The sequence below is a fragment of the Bos indicus x Bos taurus genome, chromosome 6 (genome assembly GCF_003369695.1).
Source record: "Bos indicus x Bos taurus breed Angus x Brahman F1 hybrid chromosome 6, Bos_hybrid_MaternalHap_v2.0, whole genome shotgun sequence".
Classification (NCBI taxonomy): Eukaryota; Metazoa; Chordata; class Mammalia; order Artiodactyla; family Bovidae; genus Bos; species Bos indicus x Bos taurus.
The window spans coordinates 64689697-64713276 of NC_040081.1; the positions used below are offsets into that span (position 1 = coordinate 64689697).

Below are 23580 nucleotides of genomic sequence, written 5' to 3' on the forward strand. Positions count from 1 at the left end.
TATATGAGCTTAGAGAATGCATTTAACATATTGATCCTCAATTTTTCCATCTGTTACATATAGCTCTTTACTTTGAAGACTAGGCTATTCATATATAATGCACTTAAAGTTTTAGACACATGGCAAGTGCTCAGAAAACGCTAAAACCTCCCACATTTTATTCAGTTTTTTATAGAAACAGCATTGGACGTTAAGGAAGAATCACAAACTCCCCTCCTCCGTTTTTTAAAGTACTATATTTTAGTGGTAGAGAATTTTCCTTCACTAGCTGTTTCCTCGAATGAAATAATACATTTTCATATCAGGGTATTTGGAATGGCCTGGGTATTAATCCTAGCTAATACATATTGTTCTCATTGATTCATGTGGGGAATACTATCTGGCTGTTCTGATTAAGATGAAATCACAGGTTGTTAAAATAATCCAGAGATTCATTGTCTTTGCAGTGAGAATCATGCATAAACATTAACTATCTTTGCCTAAGCTTTTAGTTCATTTAGCTTAATTCATTTTCAGATCTCTGTGTCAAAGAGAAACTCTTAAATTTATTTCCTTAATTGGAAAAAATGTGAAATGACATTATCAGAAATTAACTTCTATGCTAAAATCATCGTTACAGATTCAGAACCAAAAAAGTGACCTATCTGTATGAAAACTGCAAAAAAGACACACTGTAAGAGAATGTAACTTTTTGTTTCATAATAAGTTACTGCATTTATTTGCACTTAGAATCATTAAAGGACAGAAGGCTGATAAACTGAGATACTTTTGGCACACACTCACAAAATGCTCCCCAAAATGATGTCAGAAGCTGACAACAGAAGCCATTGCAATCACAAGCCATAAAATCTTATTATACAAAGTGACTATGTATGGACACAAATAACTGTTATTACAGTGGTTTATCAAGATCCAAACCATTTATATTTAGATCATCTATATCTTAAAAGTCTTTTAATTAGTAACTCTTTTCAGCTTAACTGCATTATAGTTATTATAGGCTCATCTTAACTATTCACACAGATTCAAAGGTACCAGGTACATTCCATTGTCCAACAATAATTTATTTTGAGACAAATACTTCAGAAATTGTTTGAGAATCAGAAATCAACTTCCTGGATTTGTCTGGTCACTCAGCCACCTATTTCTACTCACGCTTCTCCCTCCTTCCTCTCTTTGTCCAAATATAATATTTTTCCTTAGTTAGAGAGAAAGAAGAGAAAGTTACTTGAAGAGAAAGCCCTTTCAGTGAAGGAACAGATTTTTACAAAATAATAATAATTTGGACAGACTGTACTTCAGGAGATTATTCTTTTTTGTCATCCCTAATGTGGGAAAACCTTAGATCAGTAGGAAAAATAAGCATGTGATTAAAATGTTACAAGTAACAACAAGATCATAATACTTCCAAAATTACCTTGTAATGTTTTACTGTCAGTTTACACTCACATACCTACAATGCAATACAGGATCCCCTTTCCTACCCACAGCATGTCACTTAGTTAATATTGTCTGTTAATCACAGCTTCTTGTTTGCCTTTTTTTTCCTTTTATTTCAGGATCTATCTTTCCCCCTACTCCATTGAATTTCTATTCTTATTTCTATTTCTATTCTATTCATTCTCTCTCCTTCCATGTATTATAGTAGAAGCTTCCTAACTGGTTTTTCTTATTCTAAGCATCACACACCAGTAGGATGAAACTTTCATGATATTAATAATGATGCTTCTGTACTCATGTAACATCATAAACTCCTCAAGAATTGGTATCACCCAGTTCTGTTCAGTAGCTCAGTCATGTCTGACTCTTTGCAACCCAATAGACTGCAGCACGCCAGGCTCGTTTCACCCAGCCCTCTGAAATTTGTATTCTTGCCTCTCTATCATGGGGCTAGACCTATCTATCTAGCCTCATCTTTGCTTGTCCCTGTATGAATTTTAACCTTCAATTAAAATGAACTTTTATGTGTACCCAAATAAAAGCAAACTTTTATTTGATTCTGCTTCTTTATTCAAGATGTTTACTCAACTGGAAAATGTGTTCTCTATTAACCTCACCTATTGACATACTGAATTCTCAAACTCCCATTTCTAAGCACATATTCTCCAAGAAACTTTCTCAGAGTTACCCTCCCTCCCTTAGATTGTATAACTCATCTTCTGATGATATGATGATTTTCCTAACAAAGTTCATTTTTATATTCCCTCTTGTACCTCATTACCTTATACATAGGAAGTGCTGCATAAATATTTGAATTAAGTTATGTTATTTTCAAAATGAAAACACAAGAAAAGCAGACCTGACCTTACATTGACTAGAGCAGTGTAGTCAATAGTGTCTGGAAACAACATTTAGAAAATTTGTTAGAAGGTTGGGAATGGACTTTACTATGGTAAAGTAAAAGTAAAGCAAATGGACTTTACTATGGTAAAGTTTACTATGCTTTGTCAAGGGCTCTCCAGCAGCAAAAACCATGACGACCAAAAGAAACAATAGCAAGTAAGTCTGGACTTTGTCTGGTGTGACAAAGGGAGTTACAAAAATTTGATGATGTAAAGAAAAATAGCTTGGTCAGAAATTATTTTCAAAATGTTATTCTTGGGACAAATGCTAAATCATTAAAGGTCTATGGAACCACTTCACTTAAACTCCAGCACTAAGATCAATGAAATATTGTAATTGAAAATGTGGTATCTTGCTGAATTTTTCAAGAGTGAAAACAGGCACTGGTATAAAACTTTGGGGACTTCCCAGGTGGTTCAGTGGTAAAGAATCTGCCTGCCAATGCAGGAGACACAGCGGGCACAGGTATGGTCCCTGAATCAGACAGATCTAGAGGAAGAAATGACAACCTGTTCCAGTATTCTTGCCTGAAAAATCTCATGGAGAGAGGAGCCTGGTGGGCTACAGTTGATGGGGTCATAAAGAGTCAGACATGACTGAATGACTGAGCAACAAAAAAATAAACCTATGATTTTATACATGCATTTATTTATTATGCATTTATTCATTTATTGGTAATCAATTTAAATTTTAAACTCAAACATATCATCTGATCTAAATCTCTTGCATAATCAAAGTACAAGATGCCTTTCTTCACAACACACTTGACTTGAATTACAATTTCACATCTTACAGTTAGGGGCCCTTGATGTGAGAGCCCTGTCATTATTTTTGATGTTGAATCCTTGGAAAGGATGTAGCTCTCAATATGGGTCTTGTTATTAAGCTGAAATATAAGATATTTTATGATTAAATTTAATATCAGAATATGGGAAAACACTAAAGAGGGAAAAAACCTTGGGGATTGTTTCAATATTTACCCACATTTATTATGAAAAGTGAAATGTTAGTCACTCAGTCGTGTGTGACTCTGTGACCCCATCAACCGTAGGCTGCCAGTTTCCTATGTCCATGGAATACTCCAGGCAAGAATACTGAAGTGGGTTCAGTATATTTCAGTATACTGAAATACTGAAGCTATTCCCTTCTCCAGGGGATCTTCCCAACCCCTGCCTGCAATGGGGAATGAACCTGAGTCTACCTCATTGCAGGCAGATTCTTTACCATCTAAGCCACCTGCTGCTGCTGCTGCTGCTGCTAAGTTGCTTCAGTCGCGTCCGACTCTGTGCGACCCCATAGACGGCAGCCCACCAGGCTCCGCCGTCTCTGGGATTCTCCTGGCAAGAACACTGGAGTGGGTTGCCATTTCCTTCTCCCCATATTTATTGTACTTTAAACTAAAGTTAATAAGTTTTAAAAACTCCTTAATGAAATCTATATCTTTAAAATATGATGTATCCAATGAATTGTCTAATTTCTGCTTATATATACCTTCTATATAGCTAGATTTACTCTTGAATTATGCTCTTTCCCTACTGAATTCTCAGAAAATCTAAGTTCTTTTTTTTTCAGAGATGACTTGAAATTTTAGGAATTTGATTTCAATTGAGTTTATCTATGCAATTCAAAAATAGATAAAATATTTTCATGCACTCATAAATCCAAGAGAATAAAATCATGCTAGTCACGATTTTCCTTTTCAATACTTCTAGATCCTGGTAACATATTTAGAGGATAGTGCTATGTGAATTAACACTTCTCCAAATTATTTTAAGTCCCTCTGGTCCAGTTATCCTTTCTCTATCTATATCTTTTTTTTTTTTTGGTGTATGTTATTCGGTGTATATTTAAACAGTCAGAAAACACAAGTACCAGTGAATCCAATAAAATCAAGATGTAACTCACATGGAGAAAGAGGAGGAATTATTTTTTAAGAAATCTTTCTTAAGATAATAAAAATAATACTTGAAAGAAGAGAGAAACAGGGATTAGACTGCATTTCCTTTTAAAGTAAGATCTACTTGATTTGTAAAAATAATCTAATTGTAACTTCTTTTCATTCTCATTTTTAGAAAGAATAAAATTTGTACACACTTCCCTTTCTGATCCGCATGTTTAAACAGAACTGCTCAGAATACCACTGGCTTTGAAAACAAATCAGATGTCTTGATGGTATATACAATGAATGTACATAGAAAAGCATGTCATATTTTTATCTAATTTTTATCATATTTTATTTTCTCTTATTCACAATGTGAAAATTGTTAATAGTGAAGTCGAGTTAATGGAACACAGTGAGAAAAGCAAAGTTGTTCATATTAATTTTTAAGAATTTTGAAGTATGGTCATGCTCAGATAGACTTGAAAGAATAGCAGAATTAAAACTGTCCCCATGATAATGAGCAGGCCAGAGCTTAAAACATGGAAATACCCATGATACATTTTAATGAAATGATTTATTCTTCATTGGTACTTCATTTTTCATTTATCTTTAAATGAATGTTTACTTTAAGAATATCCTCAATATGCAATGTTATAAAAATGAAAGCATGAGCACTTTGTAAGTGAATATATACATGGCCAAAGTTTAATTTGGCTCTCCATTCAAAAAAAGCAGTGTCGGTGGATATTTGGGCAATATCACTTAATTCATGGTTACTTTTCCCCAAGATTTATAAGCAAAGTGAAAAAATTCAGATGTAGGCTGTTGATACAAAATGAAATATACTAGACTGAAAAAAAAACCCTATATATTCTCAAAACCTAAGTAATACCATGCCAGAGCATAATCATGTATTCACTAACCATGTGGTGTCAAGTGCCCAAGGGATAGCTTCCTCCACATACCATAAGATGGTCAGGACCATAAAACGCTTTGTCCTGATGGTTGCTGTTGACAATGGAAACAATTTTTAAAAGCTACCCTCAAGATCACTCTGGTGATTTTCCAAATGATTAGGTTATGGTGAATGAATAGGGAGTTCTTATAAATAACTGATATGCCAAACTAGTTACAGGAATATAATAATTAAAGCCTGAGTTTAACTTGCCTCTTAACAAAACAGACATTTGGAAACTATTAACCAACAGGCTCTAAACTATAGTAAGATTATTTTTGTTCCTATCTCTCAGAATTGAGAGTTCCATACATTCATTTTCATTAGAGGTACCTCTAACAGAATTTCACCTTTAATATAATTTCTGTGCCTGCTCACATTTTCTAAAAAAGAGAATGTCATTACAATTTGTAACAAACTCGTAAACCTGACCAAGTTGAAATTTAGGAACTGGAAAAGACGATATACAACACAGTCCTGAAACTGTGTTTCCAGAATATTACTGGTCTGACAAATGTTAATAGCATGTACTTAAGACAATATCCTTAAATTGAATTTCAAATCAATTTGCTGGATAATATTCTTTAGCCACATGAGTAAATACAAGCCCTCTTCCTCAATGTTTGTTGTTGTTAATTTAAGGAATATAACACTTTTGTAAAAGGTTAAGAAAAAGTCATAATTTCAAGGTTGGTAGATCTAAACATTTCAATATTAATTTCTTTGTTCTTCATAAATGCTATGAAACAAGAATAAAATGGTTAAATGTAATATTTTTCATTTATTTTCACCTTGTATTTAAGTGTCTTTGATAGTTTCCATCCTAGTTTGCAAGCCACCAAACCTAAATATTTCATCAGGAAATGAACTAGATTAAAGGTAAGCTAAAAACTGGCTTTTTCTTCTTTAAAAAATAAAAATTGTAAAATTAATTTGTTTGGAGGAGTAAAGCTTCTTAGAAATCAACCCAATGAAATCATGGTTCACTGTTTTCAACTAGTTCTATTCCAAACAAAGCATAAAAAAAAAAAAAAAATCAAATTAACAATATTTTCTAGGCAAAAACAGATTACATAGTATTAGGCTACCATTACAAATGATTGATTAAACTTAAATAAAGTTTGTAATAAATTATTCCATTTTTAAAATATGAATCACAGAACTCATAAATTCAAACTCCTAATAGGATATATGTAAAAATAAAGAAAATTAAAGTACAAATATACAATACTATTTTAATAGGTTGAATTTTGCAATAATCTGTTTTATATAAAGTACATTAAACTGAAAGCCACTACTTTATTTACCTATGAAAGCCATAAAATAGGTAAAATAACTATTCACATTTAAACCATTGGTTTCTCTGCATTTTAAATTCAAACTTCATGCAGTACTGAAGGACAGTAGATTATATTGGATTTAGTCAGACTTCTTTTTCATTTTTTCTAGTAAGTAGAATTTATAAGTAAAGATAGCCAACCCAATAAACCAGATTGAACAGGGCAAAAGCTGTTGGGAAAAATATTCGAGAATAAGAATCAATTTTGGCAATGCGTATGTGTATCCTCCCTTCCCTCCAAGATCCTGTTCTGCAGTCTTCAAAGCAACAGAAGAAGCTGGCACAATCTTTGCCCTCCAAACACTGGTAGCCATAATCATCTTCTCCTTGTGGCAGAGAAAGGCTATTCATTGGAATCAGAGTAGATCCAGGATGGAGTCCAGAGGACATCTGAGTAAGATAATAAATGAGTGTTGAGAAAAAAAATAGCCTAAAAAAGATCAATTTGTCCCCTCAAGGCAAACTCTAAGAGTGATATGCAGTAAAAAAAAAAATCATATTTTTCAAAAATCAAACAAATATTCAATCCTAACATCTTTTTTAGACTATAATTTACTTTGTAGCATATACCAATATTATTTTATGGTCCAAAGATTTTGAGGGAAAAATACACTAAAAAATGAAATATATTTTTATACCTTTAAAAAGATGATCTACTAAATTATTATTGACCATGAATCTAATTCTAAAATGAGGATAAACTATATTTTCTATGATATTTTACAGTAAAATATTTATAATACTATAAACATCTGTTGGTTTGCTGTGGTTATATTCTATACTGTATTTTAGTCATAATGAAAACAAATAATAAAGATTCACAAGTTGGTATTGATTTTCTTATCACTTAATACCTATATAGCATATGTTCAAATGTTAATCAGAGTGAAGGTGGTTAAAATACAAGATTGTTAGTATCTGATTTTGGTAAAGCAGAAAATTTTAAGAAGGTGTAAATGAATAAAAAATATTTGAGGTCTGGAGTTGTGGATAAGCACAAAGCATTGTGTTTGGGAGAAAGAACGTGCAGGAGTTAAAAACTCAGCTTGGAAACAACTGATATTCAAAATTTTGCTCATTCTACCAAAATTTGTCTCATTCCAGTCTTCCCCATAGCTGGGGAAGAATTATATTAATGAATGCTTTAATTAAATGGCAAATAAATTATGAATGAAAATTGCCATCTTTAGTAACCCTTATTCTTTAGGACATCCACGTATTTCAGGGGTTATTTTAGATGTGAATCTCACAATATAGTATAATCAGTGGTTTTATTTTATAAACACAGAATACAATGCTGAGATTATCACAATTGTTTTATCCTGATTTTCAATTCTAATGAGAATGTTTATAAAAAATTTTTCATCCTAAATTCTGAAATAAATCTCAAAACTATGAAAATTAAACACTGTATGAGAAAGATTTAGAAAATCAAGCACAAAATGAGAATTTAAAAACATTTGGACTTATATTCAAACCCACTTTATTTCTAAAATAAACATAGAATCTGAACCAATAAACATTAAACATTCAGTAGATGCAAAAAAATAATCACATTTAATGATGTTTTAAAAAGATAAATCCATTACACAAGTTACACTATCCATATTAGAAAAAAACTGTGCAGCTCAAAGATAAACAATGCCCTAAAAACAAATAAATGTGTGACTTAACCTGTGCACACGCATCATGAACAACAGAGGCAATATATAATTATATGTTAATGATGATCTTCTGAGACTGTTACTTGGGTTTACTTGACTGGACTCCTAAATTTTAGTGGAGCACTAACTTATGTACAAAATTGAGATAAATTTGTATTAATTTTCTTATCACTTGATACTTAAATAGCATATGTTCCAATGTTAATAAGAGTGAAAGTGGGTAAAATATAAGATTGTTAGTATGCAATTTCAAGGCTATAAGACATAAAGCACATTCCCTTTATCACTCAGAACTGCCATAAATGGACACCGTGTGTTTGTTGGAAGATATCAGTTTTGTATGAGAAGGATGATCAAACATAAAAGTGCACAAAAATGGAGGAAAACTGCAAATGTTTCACTTAAAATATGAACCAATCCCTGGTGGCCAAAATCATGGAGAACATCTATTGCAGAGACACTTCAGACTGATGGTTTTCTAGTTTCCTGCTATCTCCCTCAAAACACTACTAATCATAAATTGAAACTACACTTCATTGAATGATGAACGTGACTTGAAGTGAATTTTGTATGTGCTAAGAAAAATAACTAAAGAGTTGATACAATATCAGTAAAATAAAATATTTGTGATATACAGATTTGTAATCTGGAACCACTGAAATATGAATTGGAAAAGTATAAACATTATAAACTTTATTTATCTGAAGTACAACTGCATAGCCTACCTTATAATTTCTCAAATAAAGATCCTGATGTCCACCCAAAATAACAAACATTGAGAATATAAAATAGACCTGTTTAAATAATATAAAGAAAACAATAATCGAATAGAATTTTCTTTTACTTCAAATGATGTAGTTTTGAGAATATACCATCTTTTTGTTATTTCAAAAAAATCATTAAGAATATAGCTGAACTTAACATTTTGAGAAATCAATCCCATTCTATTAAAGATACATATGCATCTGGTTATATACTAAATACTCTATTGCTTATAGTTTAATCATATAGTTTAATATACAAATCATATAGTTAATATACAAAATATACTTTAAGCACCAAGGCCAATACTTTCTATTTAGATCATATACTACTACCATTGATAATATTTAGTATTAGCAATTAGCAGACATTGCAGACATTATTAGGTCATGTTATTGATATTATGAAATATTGACTAGTATCACTATTATTAATTTTTCATCAAAAAGTTACATATGAGAATACTTAGTTAATTATCAGTCAAAATTTCAAATATTATGAAACTATATTAGTGTTAAAATAGATGTGAGGTAGATTTTCGTCAGAGTTGTCAATCTTGGTACTTCAAGAATACAGAAGTTAATGTAAATAATTATCAGAGGAAAGTAAAAAATAGAAAGTTAAAAAAATAAACAAATAAACCTAATTCTGAGGGTTGGGACCAAGGCTGATAAGCAGAGAACTGTATTTTCACTTGTACGTTTATACATTGTTTGATTTGTTCATTTGTTTCAACCATACACAAGTAAGCTTCTTACTGTATTTCAGATTTCACCAATATCAAATAACCAGTCCTGGGAGCTTTGCCAAATACCATTATAGGAAAGAAAGTTTATAATTGGTGAAACTGTGTATTGATACAGCTTTTCATTATTTTTGTGCTCTAAAAGGTAGAGGATTGCTTATTTATAAAGATATGATATGTATTAGCTGAAGAATGGGCTGTGGGTTGTGTACTCTGGACAAAACAAATACACACACACAAGAATACCTTTCACACTGTATTTCCACTCTTATATTCTAGTGACATTCTCAGTAATATATTACATCTTGAACTCGTGCAGTAGTCTGTATCTCCTTGCTTCTTTGGTAATTCAAAAGTATTCCATGCTACTTACAATTGTCTTTCAAAAATACAAAAATAAATATGCCATCTTTTTGAAAACATTCATAGCTTATCAGTGCTGACAGGGCAAAATCTAAATTTCTTAACATTGTGCTGGAGATTTCAACATCTTGGCAATAAACAACTTTTCTATCCTCAACTTGGCTTAATTTCTTTCCTAAGATTCCTATTTTTAAACCAGCATTGTCCAGAAGTTTCTACTAGTTACATATGGCTATTAAGCACTTGAAATGTGACCACTGCTACTAAGATTTAAATTTTTGGTTGTTTTTAGTTAATTTAAATCAACCTAGCTAGTGGTTATTGCATTAGACAAAGAGCTTGAGAAACACACCAGTCTACTTTTTATTCTTATATGTAAACCTCAACCTGGATTACATGGTTCCTTCTCTCAAAGGTTCTTACTAATTTGTTTCCTGAAAACTGCAATTTATTCTTCAGAGAACTACTTCAATGATGTCATGCTCTCTTTGTAGTTTTCTCTATCAAATTCCCACTTGGAAGAATTAGTTTACATACACTTTGAATAAATTATTTACAGTGAAATGAGAGAAGCCCACCCACTGCACTGTCACTCACAATGGTATAGCTCTTTCTCAACACCATGTGCTTGTTAGTGTTTCACAAACTACATTACATAATGTCTCAAGATTCGTTTTGTGCATGAGACAGGCCACTTAGTTTGGACTCTGTGGTGGCTATCTCTATTTCAGTATGAACATCTTCAAATATGCTTAACATATCTGTTGTAGAAAATATTTTGCTGCTGCAAAGGTATTTGAAACCAGTTATCTAACTTCTACTTCCTTACAGTGTCTTTGTTTACTTTTGATTTTTACATTGGACTGTTATTTGTACTGTATTTCTTATCTTCTGTTTATACTTCTAATTCATTTTTCCACAACTAGATTTACAGAGCCCTGAAAGCAGAGAACACATTCTGTCATTATTCTCTTTATAGTGTCTTGTCCATTCTTAGTCACTCAGTCGTGTCCAACTCTATGCAACTCCATGGATTGTAGCCCACAAGGCTTCTCTGTCCATGGAATTCTCCAGGCAAGAATACTGAAGTGGGTAACCAACCATTCCCTTATCCAGAGGATCTTCCTGACCCAGGGATCTAACTTGGGTTTCCTGCACAGCAGGGAGATTCTTACTTCAGAGCCACTAGGGAAGCCCATCTTGCCCACTGTTGGTGAAATAAACTTCAAACATTTAACATTTCCACCAACTAAGAGATTACAAATAAGAAAGTTCCATCCTCAAATGGGTATACCAGGCTCCTAAAATAGGTATAAAATAGTTTTCTGGTATTTTTATCATCAAAGGGCTGAATATTTGAGTTTTAAAATGAACAACTCTTTATTTGGATTGTTTATTACCATTGATTTTCTGAGATCTTTACCTCTTTCATAGGGGATCTTGATTCTATAATTCAATATATTTAGTATACTAGATTTAACTGAAAATGGATATTGATACAAACATACCTGAATCATATTCTCAATGAATAGAAATAAAATCCTATTAAAATATATTCAGTTCAGATGCTCAGTCGTGTCTGACTCTTTGTGACTCCAGGGACTCCAGCAGGCCAGGCTTCCCTACCGTCACCAACTCCTAGACATTGCTCAAACTCATGTTCATCCAGTCAGTGATGCCATCCAACCACCTCATCCTCTGTTGTCCCCTCTCCTCCTGCCTCCAGTTTATCTCAGCATCAGGGTCTTTTCAAATGAGTCAGTTCTTCATATCAGGTGGCCAAAGTATTGGAGTTTCAGCTTCAACAACAGTCCTTTCAATGAATATTCAAGACTGATTTACTCTAGGATTAACTGGTTGGATCTCTTTTCCATCCAAGGGACTCTCAAGAAGCTTCAACACAATAGTTCAGTTCAGTCGCTCAGTCATGTCTGACTCTTTGTGACCCCATGAACTGCAGCATGCCAGGCCTCCCTGTCCATCACCAACTCCCGGAGTTCACTCAAACTCACCTCCATTGGGTCGGTGATGTCATCCAGCCATCTCATCCTGTGTCATCTCCTTCTCCTCCTGCCCCCAATCCCTCCCAGCATCAGAGTCTTTTCCAATGAGTCAATTCTTCGCATGAGTGGCCAAAGTACTGGAGTTTAGTTTTAGCATCACTCCTTCCAAAGAACACCCAGGACTGATCTCGTTTAGAATGGACTGGTTGGATCTCCGTGCAGTCCAAGGGACTCTCAAGAGGCTTCTCCAACACCATAGTTCAAAAGCATCAATTCTTCAGCGCTCAGCTTTCTTCCCAGTCCAACTCTCACATCCATACATGACTACTGGAAAAACCATAGCCTTGACTAGACAGACCTTTGTTGGCAAAGTGATGTCTCTGCTTTTGAATATCCTATCTAGGTTGGTCATAACTTTCCTTCCAAGGAGTAAGCATCTTTTAATTTCATGGCTGCAATCACCATCTGCAGTGATTTTGGAGCCCCCCAAAATATACACAATCGTTACAAAGCATCAATTCTCTGGCGCTCAGCTTTCTTTATAGTCCAAATCTCCCATCCATACATGACTACTGCGGAAACCATAGCATTGACCTGGGTTCATGTACTGTTGAAGCCTGGCTTGGAAAATTTTGAGCATTAGTTTGCTAGCAAGTGAGATGAGCGCAATCATGCAATAGTTTGAACATTCTTTGGCATTGCCCTTCTTTGGGATTGGAATGAAAACTGACCTTTTCCAGTCTTGTGGCCACTGCTGAGTTTTCCAAACTTGTGGCATACTGAGTGCAGCACTTTCACAGCATCATCTTTTAGGATTTGAAATAGCTCAACTGGAATTCCATCACCTCCCATAGCTTTGTTCGTAGTGATGCTTCCCAAAGCCCATTTGACTTCACATTCTAGGATGTCTGGCTCTAGATGTGTGATCACACCATCATGGTTATCTGGGTCTTGAAGATCTTTTTTGTATAATTCTTCTGTGTATTCTTGTCACCTCTTCTTAATATCTTCTTCTTCTGTTAGGTACATGCCATTTCTGTCCTTTATTGAGCCCATCTTTGCATGAATGTTCCCTTGGTATCTCTAATTTTCTTGAAGGGATCTCTAGTCTTTCCCATTCTATTGTTTTTCTCTATTTCTTTGCATTGATCATTAAGAAAGGCTTTCTAATCTCTCCTTGCTATTCTCTGGGACTCTGCATTCAAATGGGTATATCTTTCCTTTTCTCCTTTTCCTTTAGTGTCTCTTCTTTTCTCAGCTATAGTAATAAAGACCCCGTCAAAATGGAACTGACATTCACAATAAAAGATAAAGAAGAAAGAAATAAAGAAATACAGACATAAGAAAATGGTAGAAGGATGAAAAGAAGGATGAAAAGATAGAAGGAAGGAAGGTGGGGGATGGAGTAAAAGAAACAGAGAAGAGGTCCATTGTATAATATCACATGGAGAATAAGGTAGAAAGCATTTTTATTAACTTATACTTTTCTTAGAGAGATCATTGAAGCTAAAAATCTATTGTGTTCAAGTATCATCTCCTTCTCTTGGAGGAGGGCATGGCAACCCACTCCAGTATTCTTGCCTGGAGAGTCCATGGACAGAGGAGCCTGGATGGCTACAGTCCATAGGGTTGCAAAGAGTTGGACACAACTGAAGCAACTTAGTACTTACGCATGCATCATCTCTTCCTAAGTAAAATAAATTGAACTTTTCAGGGATTCTCAGCTAAGCAGTCAAAGAGATCTCAAGAATGGCCTTGAGTATCATTGAAATAGACACGTTGACCTTTCAATGACTCTAGGCAAGATCTTTGGTCCTGGCCCATTGCCATAAATAATTTGGTGAAGGAAAGGAAATGCTTGGTTTTAAACTATTCACAATTTGGGGCCTATAAAATAAAGTAGAGTGTTGGCAGAACAGAGACATAGAGAATGAGAAAGGAAGATAAACTCACAAACTATTGAAACAGGTATAAAGGCAATGTGCTGCAAGATTTCTGGATCTAGGCTTGCCTTTGATTCTCCTGGCTGGAACAGAAGAAAAACACAGATTCCACAAAGCCCTTAAATAGAACATTTTGAGACAACAGCAAACAGAGCTATCTATTCTTCATAAAAGTGTGTTCTGATTTACCTGATTAGCGAGACCATATGGTTGAACACTGAACTAGGCAGGGAGTCAGCTTTGATTAGTGATCCAGTTTTTCACTTAAAGTTTCATTTAGTATTGAAAGAGCTAATGAAGCATGTAACTGAACAGAAAGAAGATACTATAGAATTTTATTTTAGATAGCTCTAAATATATTTCTTCTCTAGGTAGTCAATTACATGTTTAACTTTTTGATATTTATAATTTAATGCTTTTAAGCACTCATTTATTTTTTATTCCCTACTTTTTCAGCTTTAGTATTTAGCTTCTAGGGCTTGGTAATATATTGTAAATATTCAACATATAGATATTTTTTTTTCTTAAATAACTGTTCTAGAACAATACCTAGAACCTGGGTGTCCTTGATAAATATTTGATGAATGAACAATTATATGAACATCATAATTTTAAAGCTTGCACTCCAGTGTTTCAGCTTCCTGAGTGAGGCATCTGGTAAGGTGACACATGACCTGGAGTCAAATCGTAGTTTGACTGTAGTCAAACTGACTACAATCTGTAGTCCTACAATAGCCTTAGACTATATTAGTATCTATATCACATATTCTTAGAATGAAATTCTAGAATCCTTGTGAGACTGTACATTGTTATCCTATAGTGTCAATTATTTTTATTTTAAACACTTTCATTTACAATGTTCAGAAATAAAATTGTCAAGGTAGTAATTGAGCATAGCTGTGGATGAGTAAATGATGAAATGGAAAATCCAGAGAGGATTCTTGGCTTGGATTAAAGGAAGAAAGTAGAAAACCTGTGTTTTTCTTTACTTAAAAAAATAGCAAATGGGTATTAAACTTGAAGTCATTGCCTCCTGATGCTTTGTCCATTCAGAGCCCATAGTTAATCTTATTAATAAGCTAAAATGACATCAGTTTGAGAGAATCACAGGCTAATTTTACCACGTAAATTCTGAAACATGTACCACCAAAAATGTGTTCTTCTTCCTTGGAATATTGTGGAAATTTGGAAGCAAATACATAAGGCTTTGGTCCTTGGAGTACAACATAATATAATTTTAAAGCGTGGCAAAATTATATAAACAAACTGATGAAAAATGAGGGACAGGAGAAAAAGCATTATATCCTAGAACTTACAAATTTAGCACATAACCTGAAAAATCCCATGCTTCGTTATGTATCTGCTATGGTAGGCTTGGGCTCCCCAGGTATTGCTAGTGGTAAAGAACCCATCCACTAAAGCATGAGACACAAGAGACCTGGGTTCAATCCCTGGGTCAGGAAGATACCCTGGAGGAAGATTCCCCAGTCCAGTATTCTTGCCTGGAGAATTCTATGGACAGAGGAGCCTGGCTGGCTACAGTCCATACGGTTGCAAAGGGGCAGACACCACTGAAGCAACTTAGCACACAAGCATGCATGGTAAGTTTACAAGCTTGCCACTCATGCATAACTGTTTTGTATACTTTTCAAGTATATTGCTATTATGGAACAAATCTGCTTGGAGAACATTTAGTGAAATTAGCAATGAAGTGTCTTATTTTTCAGAATCTTTTAAGAACATACAACATAAAGGAAGGGTTACAAGCTTGACCTCTGGCACCAAAAAAGACCTGGGTTTGAGTCTTGGATTCTTCACTTTCTAAGGCTGTCTTTGTGCAAAGTATTTATTAGGTGCCTATGAGCATAAATGAAATCATGCATGTAAAATAGAGGAGTTCCTGGCACACTCAGTAAAAGTATTACTTTAAGGTTGTTATAATGCCATTATAAAAAGAAATTATAGTTAGTCATCCAATACTTAATTATTTTAGAGTCAGTAGAATTAATTCTAATTAACAAACTTGATGTTTTATAAGTTAAGGTAGACATATGCTTACGAAGGAGGAGTGAGAGAGTACAACTGTATCTGTACAAAAGCCAAACAGATATCTTTCTCTGACATAGAAAGCTGTGTTTTTCAAACACAGTTGAATACCAACATTAAAGAGGGATATTAATCTCTAAAAATTAGGTTTGTGGGACAACCATATTAGAAATTAAAGTCCTATCACAAAAATAGATTCAAAGAGAGAGCTTAAATGAGGAGTTTTCTAGGGCAAAGGATTTACTGCTTGTGGAAAACTTCACAGCATAATAACCACTCTTTGCAGAGGTGATTCAAAAGTAATTTCTAGGGAAAAAATATAAGTATACTTCTGCTAGTAGGAAATATTAGGTACTCAGTTTCATTTTAGTATCTTTTGTCAGGGTGCCTCTAACATCTATATCAGTTTAAGAAAATATAACATGAGAACTCAAAAGAGTATCTCCAACAGTAAGTTGTTTATAGAGATAATTTTTTTTTTCACATACCGAGGTCTTGAGTTTTGGCTTTTTTTCTCTAGTAGTCTTAACTTTTTTGTTGCTGGTAAAATAATGCAAGGTGCCATACTCCATCAAAGCTGCAAAAACAAAAATGAAACAAACAGAAACAAAGAGATCCATCGCAGTCACATAAGAAACCTTAGGTAAGGACTTCCTGGCAATTGTACTCAGAGTTGTCATAGTCAGCACTGTGGTGATACCTGTGGAGGGAGGGAAGAAAAATAGATGATGAAAATGATCTTAGACCATTTTTGTTCTTCCATTTGATATGGCAATATTGTTTGCATAAATAAAAAATAGAAACAAAAAATATGATTATTCATGATTTACAGGGGAAAAAAATCTGGTAACCATAGCTACATTGTGTTCAGTGTGTTCTTGTATGACTGTTAATCATGTAAATTCTCTGGACTGAAAGTAGGTAACTCCCCATATCTGTCCTTGCCTTCTTCCAGAATAATAGACTATCCAATTTTCATCTGGCCTGTGCCTGCCCGGAAGTACACATTTATTTGCCAGCATCCTTTAGCTATGTGTGGCCACAGGCTGAAATGTAGCCAAGAAGAATCAAGTCAAGGTTGTAAACAAGGACCAAAAGATGTCCTTAGACATTAGAGAGATAGGAAATGCCCTTCTTGTCCTCTTTCTCGGTTGATTTCTGCTGGAATATGATGGCCAGACCATCAGAAGCCACGTTAGACCCCTGTCTAATTTAATCTACAGTGATTTAAGGTTTCCTGTCACACACAGTTCAAATTAATCCAAACTGCCATAACATTTTTATAACTTGTATTAAAACTATTTTTTTTAGTCTCACTAAAGAATACAGGCAAAATGATACCAAGTGACTATTTTTAAAAGACAAGAGTAAATCATATTTTGAAGAAGTCAACATATAAAATGAGGATGTCCCCCTGGACTGAAGCCCTGTGTATGGATCTCTGAGGCTGTCTATTTCTCTTTATCCATGGCCTTCTTGTGTTCTTACCACTGCTCATTTTAGTCCCCCTTACAGATGCACATGCTCTACCTCCTCTTATCTAAACTACCTTACTTCTCATTCTTTGTCTCATGAAACAGAGCACCATTAGTGGAATTGTTTTCTCTCCAAGAAGTACTAAATATAATGCCAGATGAATCTTAATTTGGGCAGTTATTTACACACTGGTAATATCTGGGTTGAAAAAAATAGCACCTCTTTTGTATGATGAAGTTAATAGCCAACTTTTTCTTTCGTGTCTACATTAAACCACACCTTAATAATTTCTTTCATATGCCCATCGTTTTATTTTTGTCATCACTTAGGATTGAAAAAAATTAAGGATGATACAGTTATGATGGATTGGAAGTCATGGAGACAAGTTAAGTTCAAATTCTGACACTCCCACCTATTAATTCTGTGACCTCAGGGAAGTTTCTTAACTCATCTGTGTCCCTCAGCTAAAAAATTGACATGGAAATGTAATACATTTTGTTTAATATATTTATAAAAAATGTATTTACTTCACTTGGGTTTAAAGTAGATGTAAAATCTTTCTTCCCTTCTAATACTAGAGTTTAAATCTATAATTTCCCCCTCTAAGCAAGGCTTTAGCTGCATTTTACAAATATTTATATGCTAATTTCTTACTAAAATTCAGTTTGAAATGTTTTCTAATTTCTCTTATTTAACCCAGGGGCTATCTAAAAGATCATTTTAAAAAATTCCAAATAAATGAGGCCATTATTAACCTATAAAAAGTTTTATTAATTTTTCATTTACTTTCATTTTGTTCAGAAAATATATTCTGGAAAATTTTAGGCTTTTGAATGTTGTCAATACCTTGGTTAATGTTTTGTATGCATTTGAACATGTTGTATATTCTGTAGTTAGGTACAGTGTTTTATAAATATCAATCAGGTAAAGTAGGTTGATTATTTCATTTAAATTTTATATATCTTAATTGATTTTTCCATGTAGTTATTCTGTAAATGAAAAAGAAAGGGTATTAAAATATCCAATTATTACTGTAGATTTTTTTTGTATTTCTCTCATTATTCCTGACAGTTTTTGCTTCAATTATTTTTAACCCAAAATTATAATTAAAGGATTTTCATATAGTAAGTGTGAAATAATCTCAGTGACTACCACTCTTCTCTCTTCCTTGCTGAGTGCACTATTTTTTGTAATTTATTAAATCATAACATTCCTATGGTCAAAGGTAGATTTCCCAAGGTATCCCTTGCTTCCATTATTATGTCTCATTCCAAGTAGACTGATTTCATTATCAGTGATGAAATTAAATTTCACTTGACTAAAATACTATTACATATCTATTTCATGAAGTAAGGAAAACTATAGCAGAACTTAGCTTTTAGATATTTACCTATTTTATTTAGTGTTTATTATCACAGAGTTTAGCTTAAAAATAATATGGTGGATTTCCTATTAAAATATCTCTGAGTTCATGAAATTAAGAAAACATTTAGAATACCAGATATCCAACAGAGATTTCATTAGGTCTCTGCCACCTCCTCAGAGAGGACTAATCTAACTCCACAAGATAACATAGCAAATGAGTATCTACCCACATACCTTGTCATTCTTAGCCATTTACTTTGATTTTTCTTTATAGCTGTTATTACTCACTGACATTTTATCATATGCTTTATACATGTGTACATCACTTTTGTACCCCGCTAAAACATAAATGTTTCCTGTTTTAACATGAACATTAGCACTTTATAACATATGTTCACTGTTAACATTGCAGCACCTAGAACACTACGTATTTCACATAAAGCAGTTGAAAAATTTTGTTAAAATGCAATGTTGAATAAATGAGCTGAGGAAATTGTCATTCAGTGACATATATATGCATGTATGCATATATAATTTTTAAAATATCCTTGCTCCTCCAACTACATAGGATTCACAATTTTAAGAGATATTTTCTAAGTAGACTTGACTATGGCTTATGTTTATAGTTGATATGGTAACATTATAAAATATGAATTCATGTAAAAATACAATTCCACAATTGTCTATTCTCTTTGACATTATGGCATAGGCTTTTGGCTTTGTAGAAACCTAAAGGTATAAAAAATACATCCAAATTATCTTTGGGAAAATATGAAAATAATGTTTAAAAACAACATACAATATTTACTATACTCAGTTGTTGTTGTTTAATTGCTAAGTCATGTCCTAACTCTTTGTGATCCTGTGGACTATAGCCCAACAGGATCCTCTGTCCATGGGATTTTCTAGGCAAGAATACTCAGAGTAGCATACAAAAAGAATCTAAAGTAATTTATTTACCTTGTAACATAAAATAATTTGAAATAATTACAGAAACAACATTCAGATATGGATGCATTGTCCCCAGCTGTATCTATACCTCTCTAGACCCTCTGAGAGTTGCAGTTCCAAGTACAGAACTAGGTACTTCCTGTTTTATCTTGCTACTTTTATGTGATTTGAATTTTACAATTTTTTTTTACTATTTACTAAATGGAGTTATTTATTTACCAGCTGCAATAGAACCACAGGAAAACCTCTTTATTTTTGAAAATAGAAACTGTCCCAACTTTTTTTGTTTTTAAGACACGATTATCAGTAGTGAGATTCATGCACTATACTGATGTGGGGAAGTAATCAATTAATCAATAATTTATCTTTGTATATCTATATAAGAGTTTAGGTTATCATTTTCTTTTAAACAAAATGTATAGTAATTAGGGACATTTTCTTATGCCTAATTACTGATTACACTGATTATTGCAACAGATTGCCAAAGAAAGAAAGGAAAAGTTTCTTTTATCAAGTACTAAATACTAATTATCCTTTTAATCAATACAGGCAACTCTCAAAAGTTCACAGAATAATAACACATTTTATAGATAACAGAAGCCCAGAAACTTCTTGTTCCTGTCCTTTGGAACAGTTGAATATTCATTAGTACCATTGTAAGAGCAGGGGATTTAAAAGCCTTCTAAATACACGCTAGTCAATAAATACTGCCTATTAGTGATTCAGCTAAAAATAGTCTTGATGAAAAGTATTGACAATACTGACCACATTTAAGATGCATGGATTATGTATGATTTTCATGCATTAATTCTTATTTAGCTTTTATGCTTCCCTTGACCTCTATTAAAAACATTTCTGAGATTTCCATCTCTTTACAATTCTATTTCTTACTTGTTTACATATATTCACTTCAACATCACACTGCACTAGAGTTATCTGTCCATTTTTGTCTGACTGTAGTCAGAGGAATATTTCTAATATATTAAATTATAAACTTTTAGCACATTAAAAGTTGTATGACACTATGGCATAATATTACATCATACCTAATGATGTTCTTGCAGGTACTGCATCTTTATTGATCCAAAAAGATACCCAAGAAAGTACAACTGTCAGAATACATGGAATGTACGTCTGAATAGTGAAATATCCCATTCGTCTACTCAGGTCAAAGAAAATTGTCATGATAATATAGTCCCCTAGAAGGAAAAAAAAAATTTTGGATATAAAATACAAATAAGTATAGGATTTCAAGCCATAGATTTAAATACAAATGCCACTTGATGCTAGCATTAGTCATTGATTTGTGTTCCTTTCTTACCAGAGATTGTGTGAGAGATTTCAGTTGTGTTCCGTAATCCTACAAATGCAAACTGATATAATCTCCAGTATTTAGGATCAGCCACTTCTACAGAAGGCTTTTTCCACTTATACTCAATTTCATTTTTAGGATATCCATCTAAGTAAAAATTAAAATTAAAAATATATACATTAGCAGATCCAAATCTGTTACTGTTGCAATACCAACATTATCAAAAGACAAATGTTTGGAAATTCTTTCTCATTTTTATATTTTGATATATAAAAATACTGCATAAAATTGGTGAGTATAGTATAAAGAATAATCCTAATGATTAAATAATGATAGTCCATGCTAATTACATTTAAATCAAGAAATAAAATCTTGCTAGCATTTAAGAAAAACCTTGCATCCACTCCAATAGTGTTTCCCCATTCAACAAGAGGTAACCACTGACCTGATTTATGTGATAATCCTCCCCTTGTGATTTTGGTTATATATATTTTTGATAAGCAGTTCTTAAAAATATAGTTTAGGTTCTTTTTGAACTCTGCTTGATTTTTACCATGCTGGATGTATTATTTTATATCTTATTTATTATAATATAGTGTTTATATTCATCATTCATGCTATTTTATGTAGCAGTAGTAAATTTTTTCTGTTGTAAAGATGTGCCAAAATGTATTCATCCATTTTACTGTGTCCACACTTGTAATCTTTCCTGTTGGCTATTACTAACACTGCAGTTTACAATATTATTGTACATGTCTCACAAAACACATATATGCAAAAGTCTCTCTGGTACAAATACTTAGACATGAAATAGCTGGGTTGGGGATTACATATACTTCCCACTTTATGAGATAGTGTCAATCTCTTTTCCATAGAGAATATATTAACCTCATCTCTCACCAGGCAGAGTTTGAAAATGCATGTTGATCCATGTTCTCATTAAAGTTTATGTGGACAGGCTTCTTTATTTTCACTGTAGAGTGTGTTTTTTTTTTTTTTTTTCCCCTGAATACAAATGAAATCTAGAACAAATTTCACGTGCTTATTAGATTTTTGAGTTTGTTCTTTGGATCATTGCTTATTCAATTGCCCATTATTTTACTGTTTGGCTTTTTTTTTTTTTTTCCTATCTTTTCTTGGTCTGAATTCTTATATATATTCTGGATACTAGACCTTTGTTAGTTATCTGTGTTGAAAACATCTACCTTCTCTATAGCTGTCTAGAATGGAAGTGCATTCTTTTAAAAAATATATGCTTTTATTTTTGCTATATATCCTAGAAATACACAAGGTATTTTGGACCAAGTTAAGGAAATTTGGGAAAATCCCTGTTGGGTGGGCTTGTGATTAAATCCTCTCAAGGAGTTAATTCACTCAGGTATGCTGATTTAGACCTTAGTCAAATAAGACAGTGAGGTAGTTACTTAACCACTCTAAATTTCATGATTTTGAGTCTTAAAATGGGAACTATAATGACATCTTCTAAATATATTTGTTGTGAGATATTAGATGGATAAGGCTTAATTCTCTATTGGACTCATATAGAGTGTGTGAAAAAAAGATGGTTATAATTATTATGTTGATGTTAGTGACACCCAATTGCACTAACAGGGATAGAATATTCCCAGTAGAGACAATCAAAGCTAAAGAGATACTACACCAAGAATTTAGGCATGATATCTAGAGGAGAATATATCTTCAAATATTCCTGTATCAGCTACTCCTTGAATGTTCCTTTAATCAAGTCTTTGTTATTAATTGACTGTTTTATTCATTGAGAGGTCAATGCTAGAAAATCAAAGTAGTGAGACATGAGATTATGAATTAAAAAGGACATTTTAGTGAGATGAAAATTTTAAAAAGTCAAGAAAATCCTTAATAAAGGGCAATAAGAGATACATGGGAATGTTTAAAGTGAAGAAGCAGGATAAAGACTTATGAATACTTATAATCTACTGTAAATAAATTCTAGAAAATATCTTTAAAAATCAATTTTAAAATAGGAAAATAGAATTATATCATTCACAGACATAGGCAATATCATTTTTAAAGGTATTTTATGTGTTTTAAAGACTTGCTCAATTATATATGTAGAAAAATACTTTTATAAAAACATATGTGAGAATAAATGTTAATAAATATAAAATAAAACTGATATTGATATAGAAAGATTATAGCTATTTCCTTGCAACAAATATTCAGTTTGTGTACCTAAATTATTTCTCTCTAGAAATTTATCTTTGTTTCATTCATTCTTTTGAATGAAATAAACATTTCTTCCTTGACTTTTCCAACTCATTAAAGTCTTCTTAAATATTTGCTATTTATGTGGTAAAATTCTTCACCAGACCAATTAAATATATTTTCAAATACAATGTAATAAACTTAAATCTGGCCTCCTAGAAGATGAATAAAATTTCAATCAACTTTT

At 32.8% G+C, this 23580-nt stretch overlaps 1 protein-coding gene across 1 annotated transcript in view; it reads right to left on the reverse strand.

The window, feature by feature from the left end:
• Window positions 1-695: 695 nt before the first annotated feature.
• Window positions 696-23580, reverse strand: part of GABRG1 (gamma-aminobutyric acid type A receptor gamma1 subunit) — a 93894-nt gene continuing 71009 nt past the window's right edge. Inside the window, exons 6-9 of the mRNA XM_027544411.1 lie at window positions 21159-21296; window positions 20884-21036; window positions 16534-16745; window positions 696-6909 (exon numbers count right to left, since the gene is read on the reverse strand). Coding sequence (XP_027400212.1) covers window positions 6640-6909; window positions 16534-16745; window positions 20884-21036; window positions 21159-21296 — 773 coding nt within the window. The 3' untranslated portion in view covers window positions 696-6639. The remainder of the gene's footprint in view (window positions 6910-16533; window positions 16746-20883; window positions 21037-21158; window positions 21297-23580) is intronic.